The sequence below is a fragment of the Anolis sagrei genome, chromosome X (assembly GCF_037176765.1).
Source record: "Anolis sagrei isolate rAnoSag1 chromosome X, rAnoSag1.mat, whole genome shotgun sequence".
In the NCBI taxonomy this organism is placed as follows: domain Eukaryota; kingdom Metazoa; phylum Chordata; class Lepidosauria; order Squamata; family Dactyloidae; genus Anolis; species Anolis sagrei.
This window is the reverse complement of record NC_090034.1, coordinates 32,290,129-32,302,191: the sequence shown is the minus strand read 5'-3', so window position 1 is coordinate 32,302,191 and position 12,063 is coordinate 32,290,129. Positions and strand designations below refer to the sequence as shown.

Sequence of the window (12,063 nt, the reverse complement as noted above, 5' to 3'; positions counted from 1 at the left end):
ACACGACCCCTCCGTTTCGCGAAGCCTTGCGAAGCCGATCCAGGGAGGAGAGGCGGAAAAAGAGGGCGATCCAGTCGCTCCTTCCACGGTCCCAAATGGAAGGTCCGACCTGATTGGCTCCTCCGGTGCTTGAAGCCAACTTGGCCTCCTCTTTCTCCTCCCTAAACGAGAAAGTGACAACACTGGGGCGCCCCCAAGTCCCTCCTTCCATCGGCCCCAAAGTCTCCTTGTCGGGAGGGAGGATGGGAAGGGGGGATGTGACTCCAAAGGCAGCAACACGGGGAGCCTGCCCCCTCCCCTTCCCCCCTCCCTCCCCCCCCGCCAAGAAAAGGCTCCCCCGCCCCCCTTGTTTAGGCAGCCTCCTCGCCCTCTCCCTCTGCCTCTCTCTGGGTAAATGTATCCGGCAGATTCGTCGGGGGGCGGCGGGGCGGGGCGTTGCTGGGCGCCGCGGGGGGCGATGGGCGTTGCGGGGGGCGGGGGCCGGGCGCGGGGCGGGCAGGGGGGCCTGCGGGGCGGGGGGGCGGCCGGGCCCCGAGGAGGAGCGCGCCGCAGCTGCCGGGAATGTGCCGCCGGCGGAGGGCGGTTAGCCATTAGCCCCAGCGCCGGAGCGGGGCATTGTGGGATGCCTCGGAAGCCAGCGAGAGAGCGCGCACACACACAATATGTGTTGGCTCGCGAAAAAAAAAAGGAGGCAGAGAGGCTTGGGAGCCCGCTGTAATGTAGGCAGGAGCAGCCCGATGTGAAGCGGGAGCTCGCCTTTCGCGGCGATCCGGCGCCGAGGCACCATGTCGTTCAAAGAGATCAAGGCAGGAGAGAAAGCCAAGCCCGGCGGAGAAGACCATGGCAAGAAGCAGGCTCCGAGTGAGAGAGGGAGACGGAGGGAGGCAAAGAGAGAGAGGGAGAGAGGGCCCTGGCTTTTCTCCTTCCCGGCGGAGGCTCCGGCTCGACGCAGCCCATGGCCGCCGCTGGTCCTTTGGCGGGGAGGCGGGGGGGGGAGGGGGGCGGCCTGGCGGAACGGGGAGAGAAGCGGGCTTGGGCTTTGAACTTTGGTGACTTGCCCCTTTCCTTCCTTCCTCCCTCCCTCCCTTCCTTTCTTCCTCTCCTTCCCAGGTTGGATCAACGGAATGGAGAGCAGCTCCCAAGCCAGCACCTCCGCCGAGAAGAAGAACCACCACTGGAAAAGTTACAAGTTGATTATTGACCCGGCTCTGAAAAAAGGACAGCACAAACTCTATCGTTACGATGGGCAACATTTTAGCATTCCTGTAAGCGTTCTTTCTCTGCCCCCTCCCCCAAAAGCAACCCCCTTCCTTCCCTCCCTCCCTCCCTCCCTCCCCTGTCAGCTTCCCCAACGCAGCTCCTTGTATACCTTCCCTCTCTATCTCTTGGGGGGTGGGAGGGGGCAACTGAGAATGACCTCAAGTGAAGGCTGCTGCCATCTATCTATCTATCTATCTATCTATCTATCTATCTATCTATCTATCTTAAATTCAAAATAGAAAAGTAGCTGGTGGGAATGGGAGGCAGAAAGCTGCAGCCTCCTTCATGCTGGGCTTTGCTGCAGAAGGGCTCTTTGACATGTGGGCCTCTGCCCTGCCAGGAGAGCCTTCCTGCCTTCCTTGCCTTGGGCTCCCCAGGTGGTGCCTTTTTGCAGGAGGGGCCTCTGTCTGGTGGACTTGAGAGAGTGTTTCCATTCCTCCTCCTCAGAATTCGGGCCTGGCCCCTGTGGATTGTGTCCGAGACCCCAGGATAGGACGCATATGGACCAAAACGAAGGAGCTGGAACTGGCAGTCCCCAAATTTAAGGTACCTGCAGCGTGCACTCTTTCTTGGTCATGGTTGTGTCTGCTTGAGTCCTACACACTTCTCAAATAGTGTCGAGCAATGCATAATGTTCTGAAGATAGGAGCATACTGTTTATCCTGTTGCTTGTCCAAAGTGCTCTTGCTCAGGAACTCTTTTGAGTCTCTTGTGGGAGGGATTGTAAATAACTTCTTGTATATACTCCATATCTTTACCAGTATTGTGGTCTTAAGGAAGGAGAGTGTCTCTCAAGTTCAAGAGCTGTTTTGAAGCCATGTCTTTCCTGACGGGTCTTGCTTTCCTCTCCCCTTCCTTCCCCTTGGCTCTCCCGCTGCCTTTCGTGCCCCAAAACGCCCCTCCAGATTGACGAGTTTTACGTGGGGCCCGTGCCTCCCAAGCAAGTCACCTTTGCCAAGCTGAACGACAACATCCGCGAAAACTTCCTGGCAGACATGTGCAAGAAGTATGGCGAAGTGGAAGAAGTGGAGATCCTCTACAACCCAAAGAACAAGAAGCACCTGGGGATTGCCAAAGTGGTCTTTGCCACGGTCAAAGGGGCCCGGGAAGCGGTCCAGCACTTGCACAACACCTCTGTCATGGGCAACATCATCCACGTGGAGCTGGACACCAAAGGTGGGAAGTTGGGCCTGAGCCACTGCCTCCTCCGCTTTGCCCTCTGCCCTTCTCCTGCCACTTCATGCCTCTCTCCTGGAGGGAGAGGCATTGGTTGAGGGGCTCTTGGGTGGGTGGGTGGGTGGGGAGGGCTCCCCTTGGGCTGAAAGGCCCCAGTCTGAAAGGCCTGTCACTCTGCTTCCCCCTCGAACTCCCTGCTCTTGCTCTGGGCCTGTGGTAGTCGGTCACGTGGAGCTGAGTGTGTTGTCTGTTGCTAGGAGACAGTCCTGTAATTTACAAAATGCTGCCATCCTCTCCATTTCACTCACTCATTCATGCTGACACTTGGCCTGCCAAAGGCTCTCCCTTCACCCCTTTGCCAAAAGGGCTTTTTGCCCTTTGCTAGCAACTTTTTTTTACAAAAAAAAAACCAAACAAGCAAACAAACCTGAGGCTAAGGAATCAATTGTTGAAAACTTATGACAAATATCTTCACAATATTCTCTGTCATACATATAGAAGTGTTCTGACCTATCTTTAAGTCACAATCTACATAGGGACAGGAGTTTGAAAAATCCTTTTCCCCCCCTTTGTCTCTTAAAGAGACAGTTACCCTTTTGTTCTTTAAAGCAAATGGCCTGGAGTGCTGACAAGGCAAGGCCAAAACAATGCCATTAGTATGGTAAGTTTGGATACTGTTATGTTTGTAGTTCCTAAAACTTTACAACCAGATGTTTATTTTGATTGTTTTGGTTTCTTTTGAGTATCATTTTCCTTTGACTGAAACACTGTTAAAATACAGTTCAGGCCAGACTGTTACTTTAACATACAAGGACTGATTTGTTATTTGCTTCAACTACCAGAAATCTCCCCCTGGCTGAATTGTAACAAGTACTGCACGTGTTTCAATGTAAAGTAAATGCTTAGAAAGCATGTATAAGTAATACATTAGTCTCATGTCAAGGAACATTGCCAGCTTCCTTTTTTTGTCCTAAAATATGTTTATCCTGGAGTTTTGCAACCACATGTATTTTGAACTCCCAAACACATTTTCCCCTGCTGTTGAAACTTGGTGTTTGTTTTCCTAGTCCTAGTGCAACTATTTTGATCTCTAGGTGAAGATGACCATTGGTGTCATGGTATCAATGTACACATGTCAGAGAATGAGATTTATAATTTCTTCCAAGGAAAAATAAATGTTTTGAGAGGAAATATGTCAAAGCAGGCCAATTAGATGGATGTATTATCCAGTGTTTTCTCAACATTTATCCTGAGCAGCCACTGCATTGGGACACAAGCTGTGATCCTCATCTACAGAGAGTAGGATGTAATCACTGAACTACACCTAAGTTGGTGTCTTGAGCTCTGCATTGTGAATCATTTATAATCAGAGCCCTGTATCTGTTAAGATGGAATGCTTAAATTTCATTCTGATTTTTTTGTTTTGTTATAGTAAGCTTTTGCTAGTACTGATACTGAACAAGCTTTCTGTGAGATTCTAATGCTAGCCATTTCAGTCTTCACCTTTCCAGGGTTTATGACTTAGTTACATGACATCTAATTTGTACGCAAGATAATATATGTACATGTAGATTAGTTGTCATCTAATTTTAAAACCCAAATCACCCCCATTGCCAACTTTATTGTTTTGTACCTTCAAGTCATTTCCAACCTATGTTGATCCTAAGGCCAACCTTTTCTTTTTAACCAAATCCTATAATTAAGTTCAAAAAAGCCTCTATACCCTAAAGGCCCCAAATCCCATCTGATCTTGGAAGCTAAGTATGGTCAGCCTTGGTTAGGATTTGGAAGGGGGACCAACAGTGACTACCAGGTGCTTATACACACAACTTATATGCCCCTGGGACTCCAGTATGGGTGAAATGGTACACCGTGTTCTGCTGTATGGCCTATTCTTTAAGGATATTTGTTCCCAAATTGTAGATATGGTTTTGAAAATGTTCCTGACAGATCTGTTAGCATTTTTGTTGCCTTGCTTCTTTCAGATTCCTATAAAGAATCTGTGGTGAGGGATTGCAAAGTTGTGTATGGTATCATATTCCACTAGGAACAATGTGGTCAAATCTTATCATGGCTCACCTTAATCCAATGAAGGCTATTTAGTAGTGATACATATGGATATATACATGATTTGTTGTTCTTGGGGATGTTTTTTATCCTTAATTTTCTACTATGTTCTGTTTTGGTCCTTTTATGACTGGTCTGAGATAGTAATAAAGTCGAAAAAGCAAGGATTATCCTTCCCTGCACTTTTCCTAGTGTGACTCCATAGATTGCTATAATGATATCGGTAGTGTTCTTTTCATCCATTTCTCTAACCAACATCTGCTTGACTGTAAAGTTTGCTAAGTGTTGCCATGAGCATTCCTCCTGAGTTGCCTCAAAATAGTTGTATTTGGCAGAATAGTTGTGAATGGCCTTAAACTTGAGACTGGCGCTCATTCAATTTTTTTCAGTGCACACATCAGAGCCTAGGACTAGCTGTTAAGACCTGGGACACTTAGATTCTGGCAATGGCTTGTGAGCCGCAGCCTTCGCTGGGTGTCCTGATCTGATTTATACCTGTGAGGAACCAAGTCTAACCAATTCAGGGAAGCTTGTTCTGAAGCAAGTGTGTATGTGGTTGCAGCATTATCTGTAGGAAAAAAATGGCTCTTTTGGGATCTCTGTTTTTACTAGACATTTGTGTAAGATTTTTTTTAAAATGAAAAAGGCCCAAGTGATTTAAATATCAGATTATGAAGAAATTGGTTTCATGGAACTCAACCAGTGTTTATAAAATTGGGCCTATCCTATTTGAAGATTTACACTCTGTAGCTGCTGATGCAGATAGACACCAGTGGCTTTGTAAAAAAAAAAAAAGAGTCCCATTTCTAAAAATGTTGGTCATCTGAAATCTTGTCAGAAGTGAGAGAGTTAATTTTGGTTTGATGTTGAAAAAACAGGTACTTGTTGATAAAATATCCCCAAATCTGCAAGGAAACAAAAGGTATCCCAACCTAGCTCTAACACGTTCCCTTTCCTAATAGATCACTCTTTGCTCTTTTCAAAGTGAGTCATTTGGGATTAGATCTCCTGCCTTAGACAACATTGAAGGTGAAGTAGTGTAATGGTTGGAGTGTTGCTTTGGAGAGACCTAAATTCAAGCCTCTGCTTAGTCAGGAAGTTCTGTGAGTGACATTGAGCAAGTTACTGTTTACCCCATAAGATTGTTGAAGGATAAAGTGAAGGAGAGCATGTTTGCAGTTGAGTGGTCCTCTGAGTCAGGATGGGGTTTTAATTTTTTTTAAATGTCAGCACAGTTGTTTGCATTTTCTGCAAAGATGGTGGTGTCCCGTCCCCGTCCCCCCCAAGTCTGTCAGGCTGATGTGGCAGCTGTTCAGCCTCAGTTTGCAAAGACTTGCACAAATGTGGATTCTAGTTAGACTGTGGTAGTTTTCACAGTTAAATACTATGTGAGTTGAAGTGTGTCAATACTAATAATAACAATAATGATGATGGTGATGTTGTTGTTTGGCCAGGTGAAAAGCGCATGCATTTTTATGAGCTCCTTGTGAATGGACTCTACACTCCTCAGACCCTTCCTGTGGAGAATGAGCCAGAGGCATCCTCTCCTGTGAATGAAGCCCTTCAGGTATTTATTTGGCTTTGTCTTGTTGTCATGTCATACACTGTCTTTAATAGGGAATATCTTAAGATGATCTTCATTTGCAACAAATAGTAGTTTGTCTGCAGTTGCCTGTCATTCTCAAGCAACACATTCTTCACATTCTTGCCCATACAGCTGTCATCTTCAGACACCCTTTTGGAGTAATGCATTAGAATGAGGGGGGATCACAATGAAGCTACAGATACACCTGAAACTCTTATTTAGAATCCTGCTAAGTTGGATTCATAGTTTGGATGCTGCAGCGAAAGAATATTTTATAACCCTGTAGCTCATCTTGTGTGCAGAGTCTGGCAGGTCAAATTTGTCCTACTTCCCATTCTTAAAACTTAAGGTTTTAATCTGTGTAGCAAATAAATGTTAGTTTAACAAACCACAGGTCACACATGGTTGTTTTGTTTTTGAGATTTTTTTAATGTGTTGCTATAAAATACACCCTCCCCAAAGATCTTAGACAGGCCTCTACGTTGGCAGTCTTTAGGAAGAATTTGAAGACCTGGCTGTTCCGATGTGCCTTTCCAGAATAGGAAATCTCCAACAACAAGTCCCAAAAGCACTTTAGTAGAAATTAAGATTGTTGGCACACTGCACTTACCCTATAATCCTACATATCACCTGTCACATCAGCACTTTTAATCTGTACCCATTACTCTGGTCTGGCCCAGTTTTATTGTGTCTCGGTGTATTGTTTTATTGCTTGTTGTTTTAATATTGATTTAAGTGTTTTGATTTGCTTTAGGTTGTGTATTGTTATGCTGTGTTTTGAGGTCTTGGCCTTTGTAAGCCGCATCGAGTCCTTCGGGAGATGCTAGCAGGGTACAAATAAAGATAATAATAATAATAATAATAATAATAATAATAATAATACAATAGTAATGATTTTATTTATATTTTATGTTATGCTACCTTCATTATTTAAAAAATGCATTTATTCTGAGTCTTGCTTATATGCATATATATTTAAATTAATTGGGGTTTTTTTGGCTGGAAGGCCATTGATGGGTTAGCGAAGGCTGCAGTCTCATGTCCCAGTAGCGAGCACCTCCTTGGGACAGGAGAACATATGGCCCACCCTCGGAATCTGTTTATAGTGGATCCCTTCCCCTGCTGGGGCCAAAATTGCAGCTACTAGTGAAGGAGTTGTAGAAATCCTAGTGTTTCTGTTGTGGAGCAGAGCTTGTGTGGCGCATACATGATATTTCCCAGTAGGCCCAATGCTGCTGACAGCTCTTCCCAAACAGCTGTTCGACAGCCTGTTGGGATCCTGATTTGAAGAAGGCATGTAGGGAGCACACACCCCTGCTTTCCTAGCAGAATTAATGGGGTTTGGGCAGCAGCTGCAGTAGGAAGAAAGACTCAGACAGGGAGGCTGTTCAAATGACCACAAAGAGTAGTGTTCGTATAACATGTTGTTATATGTATGTGCATAGGAAAAATCTCATTAACTTTAATGGGACTTCCTTCCGAGTGACATTCGTAGACTTGGATTGCAACCCATCTGTAGTGATGAGAATATTTCACAAGGATTGTGAGGACTTATATTCAAGGCCCTGTCAAGTCATCCCCTTTCTGGTGTCCTTGGTCCAACTAATATCAGCCTGACTTGTCACATAGGGGAGTTGTAGGGTTATATATTTATGTATACTGCTTACATATGATTGAAACTGTCCTGAGCTGTTTCTAACTGATCAGATCTTAATGTTTGATCTCCAGTTTTCTTCTTATTTATGTGTGCTGATATTACTGTCATACTACTTTGCAGAACAAATAGTTAAACTGTGGAATTCACTGCCACAAGAAGCAGTTGTGGCTGCTAGCTTTAAAAGGAGATTGGAAAAACTGATGGAAGGTGATGCCTTCAGTGGCTGCTTGTCATGATGCACCAGTTTCAGAGGCAATGTGCTCCTGTGTCCAGTAGCTGGAGAACATGAATAAGAAGCTGTGGTTGCACTTATGTCCTGATTGTGGCCTTTCTTTTGAAGCACCTAGTTGACCTCTCTGTGAACAAAATACTGGATTAGATGGATCTTTGGTCTGATGTAGCAGAGCTCCTCTAATTCTTATACCTTTTTTACTTACACTCGTTCTTAGACATTTTCTTTGAAGCTGCAACACAAACTTTAAAACAAGAAGTGTTCAGGTTTATTTGAACTAGAAAAATTGTATAAATAATGAACTTTGAATTTGTCGGGATCCCTAGATCTAAAGGGAAGTTGGAAAGGACCAGACGCAGGGCTTTTTCTATTTCTGCCCCTGCCTTGTGGAATTCCTTGCCGCCCTACATGAGAGCCATGCGTGACTTATGGCCTTTTACTCTCGCACTTAAGACCTGGCTTTTTACTAGAGCATTCGATCTCTGTTGATTTTTAATTTTTGTATGTATGTATTTTATCTTTTGTAATTTAGCTGTAAATCACCTGGAGCATTCTCGGATGGAGGGCGATTAATAAAGTTATTAAATGATGATGATGATGATACCCATCATCAGAGTGTGTTGCAGAATTAGAGCTCCAGAGTTTATTCAGGCTGTGTTCAATACACAGTTTGTGAGGGTGGCAATTAATCAATTAATTAAAAAAAACATCAAAAAGTAGATTGCAGGGAATTCTAGCTATCCATCCCATGCAAAAAACACCCCAACCTTTACGTTCATAGTATAATCATGGACGTTAACTTCTTCAAGGGTGAGTAATGATGGGAAATACTGAATCTCAGTTACTTGATTATTTGATTCTTTAATGTTTGGTTTTCTTGACCATGGTTTGGTCTGCCCTGTTAGCCTCATGATCATCCCATGAAAAGTAGGGATAGTGGTGTTTTTAAAAAACAGGCACTATCTGGTCAGTTCTGTGCTATTTTACAGCTTCTTGTTCTGTTCTGAAATTCAAGTCTTAGTCTGTTTGGAAAAGCTGCTGAAAAGGAGTTCAAACTAAATTTTAATTGAGAGCGCTTGGTTGGCTGGGCCTGTGGCTCTTGTAAAATCTATAGCTGGAAACATTCCAGCTGTCCTGTTGTGTGTTCAAAGATAGTGCTTTTTTTTTTTACTCCGCTATTTAGCAACAAACTCTTTCGTAGGTTGTATCTTTACCTGCTGGTATATGCACCCATGTGCGCGCAAACACACACCTGTTCTGTATTAGAATTATTTAAAAGATTGGTAGATTAGATGAAAGGGTGGTTTCAGGAACGTCTTGTCCTGTGAATAATCCTGTTAGCCACAACAAGGCTGGCAGTGAGGTACACTGTTTAGGTCTGTATGCAAGAGCTCTGGAGGTGTGTGTTTGTGTACATATCATTTGGTGTCTGGAGTTACACTTGGCAGTTGCCCATTCGCTTAGGAGTTTGCTGGGCCCTTGCTCAAGCCATCGGCAAGTGACAAAACAGCCCAGTAGGATGATTTGTTTGGAATACTTCCCTTGAAATGTTGACTGATTTCTTTCTAGAATTAGTTGAAGACAGACTGATGCCTAATCGTTTTAGTTCAGTAATGCTTGTTCTCTCTTTTCTCTCTCTCTTCTGTATGTGAAATGACGAGTGGTGAGTGGCTGAGGATCAGCATGCTACCTAGATACTACAATGGGAGGGATTAGAGGAAGAGAAGCTGAAGCCCAGATACTAGCCTTTTTTCGTTCAGCGCCACTGTAACAATTAGTGATGTTGTAGACACAGAGACAACAGAGACACAAACATAGCAAAAAAACTGTATCAAGTTCTATCACATCTTATTTATTACATGTATAAAATTGTTTCCATTTTTTCTTTGGGTCCTTCAAAATGCCCCCAGCAGTTTGCCACAGTAGTGATAATGTGTCAGCTGTATAGTTCTGGGATTCTGGAGAGTTGTAGTCCAACGCACATAGAAGAGGTTATACAAGGGAAATATGACATATACTAAGCTTACAAATTTAATACAGCTATGAGCAACTATCTTTTTCCTTAGGGATTTCTACAATCCTATTATGTTTTTCACTTCCTAGAAAATAACAGTGTCTAAAACTTCACATCTAAAACTTCACATAGTACATTTCTGTTATCTGGTAGTTATGATAAGGTTTACACTGAAATGTATGCATATTTTCTTGTTTCTCGTTTACAGTTGGCTGATACTCTGAAACGCCTAAAAGACAGTAGCCTTTCTTCCGTGGGATCATCAGCTACCCCCAACAGTAGCACCCCATTTTCCCACGATACAGCCTTTTCAAGTTGTCGACAAGATACACCCAACTCTTTCAGCCAGTTCACGCCTCAGTCCCAAGGAACCCCTCTCACCCCTCGCCTGGGGACTCCATTTTCCCAAGACTCTGCATACTCTAGTCGCCAGACCACGCCAGCATACCATTTTGGACAGGACTCCGGATATAAACCCAGGAGACATGAAACAAAATTTACGGATGCCTACAATCGACGCCCAGGCCATCACTATGTCCATAACTCAGTGGGTGCTTTTCGGAGCTCGGAACATCAGTTCAGTGCATTCAAGCCCCATCAGCAAGAGACTGTGCAATACCCCCACACCTCTCCGTTGAGCCACTCAGGTTCTTCAACATTCAAATCAGCCTTCTCCCCATACCAAGCCCCAGCAACATATCCCCCTCCTGAAGAGCCACCGTTTCCTCAAACGTCTAGGGACTTAGAGTACCGACGGCCACCTCCACCACCAACAGAGGTGGTAGTTGAAAGTAGCTCAGCTACCACTGTTGATTTTGTGCCTGTGAAGGAAAAGCCTGAGGAGCCGCCACCTTTGCCAGAGTCCAAAAGTCTTAATGAACCAACAACAGTGGCAGCCTTCTCACAGACTCCAGAAAGGAGTGAGACTCCAGGAACCCCGACCACAGAATCTGAAGTTCAGCATAACAGTTTAGACTCACGGATTGAGATGCTCTTAAAAGAGCAGCGATCCAAGCTCTATTTTCTCAATGAGCATGACTCAGACAATGAAATTCGAATGGAAGGTAGTCCCATCTCCTCCTCCTCTTCCCAGCTTTCTCCAATCCCAAACTTTGGTTCCAACTCCCAGCCCAGCTACAGAGCACAAACACCTTCCTCGCGTCCTTCTAGCACTGGCTTGGAAGACATCAGCCCAACACCATTGCCTGATTCAGATGATGATGAGCCGATTCTTGGAACCGCTTCTCTCATCCAAAATGCAAGAGGCACATCAGATGCTAGCATGACTCCTGTTGATCAGCTGAATAGGACATCCAAAACAGAGTCCTCTGAGGCTAAAGAAATGCTGCCTTCTAATGATAGTCCAACTCCTGAACAAATGGAAGAGGTAAGTAATTTGGCTAGATAGCTTTCTTTGAGAGCTATGGAGAGCCTTTGGTCTGGGAATTGTATTTCTGATTTATGTTGTCTGGAGTTGCATCCAATAATATCTGTATGTGTATGCACAGATGTGCACATACTCATATTCATGTGCTGTACACTGTTGGTGAAATAAGAGCTGTGAAGCTACCTGTATGCTATGTAATCCAGCCTTGGCATACTGAACCTGATTAGATTAAACCAGAGACGAAAGAGAAATTTTCTTTCCATGTTGAGACATTAATGTGCCTTTAAATTGCTGGTCTACAAAAGTAAATATTCCAATCAATGCAAGATGAAGTCCCTGTGCTGAAAACATTCTCCTCTACATTAGCTCCATTGAGTTTGTTAGAAAGAGTTTTCTGAAACCAGGAGAGAAGGGGGGCAAACGGTGTGTTTTCCATACTGCTGTTATACTGTTCTTCCCATGGGCAACAATCTTTAGCTGGGCTTGCTTTTGTCACTTAAATTTCTGCCAACTTTGTTTTTTTTAAGTTGTGAATGTTCACAGGCTCTTTTTATTTTCTTCGTAGTTTGCTTTAGATTTTTGTAAGCATTTAAGCGTTATGCTGTTTTGAAATACATAGCTGTCACAACCCACAGAGGGGGAAAGGATTGCATTGAGGGAACACATGAAAAGGGGACTTGCTGTA

The 12,063-nt window shown here is 44.3% G+C and overlaps 1 protein-coding gene across 3 annotated transcripts in view; it reads left to right on the top strand.

Moving 5' to 3' along the window:
• The first annotated feature begins 15 nt into the window (after positions 1-15).
• Positions 16-12,063, top strand: part of SETD1B (SET domain containing 1B, histone lysine methyltransferase) — a 53,022-nt gene continuing 40,974 nt past the window's right edge. Inside the window, exons 1-6 of one of the 3 annotated variants that reach the window (XM_067473115.1) lie at positions 16-102; positions 1,111-1,265; positions 1,708-1,806; positions 2,166-2,436; positions 5,958-6,070; positions 10,200-11,378. In XM_067473115.1, coding sequence (XP_067329216.1) covers positions 96-102; positions 1,111-1,265; positions 1,708-1,806; positions 2,166-2,436; positions 5,958-6,070; positions 10,200-11,378 — 1,824 coding nt within the window. In that variant the 5' untranslated portion in view covers positions 16-95. Of the gene's footprint in view, positions 103-319; positions 391-527; positions 862-1,110; positions 1,266-1,707; positions 1,807-2,165; positions 2,437-5,957; positions 6,071-10,199; positions 11,379-12,063 lie in introns of those variants that run through there. The other 2 variants (XM_067473116.1, XM_067473114.1) reach the window with 2 other exon arrangements.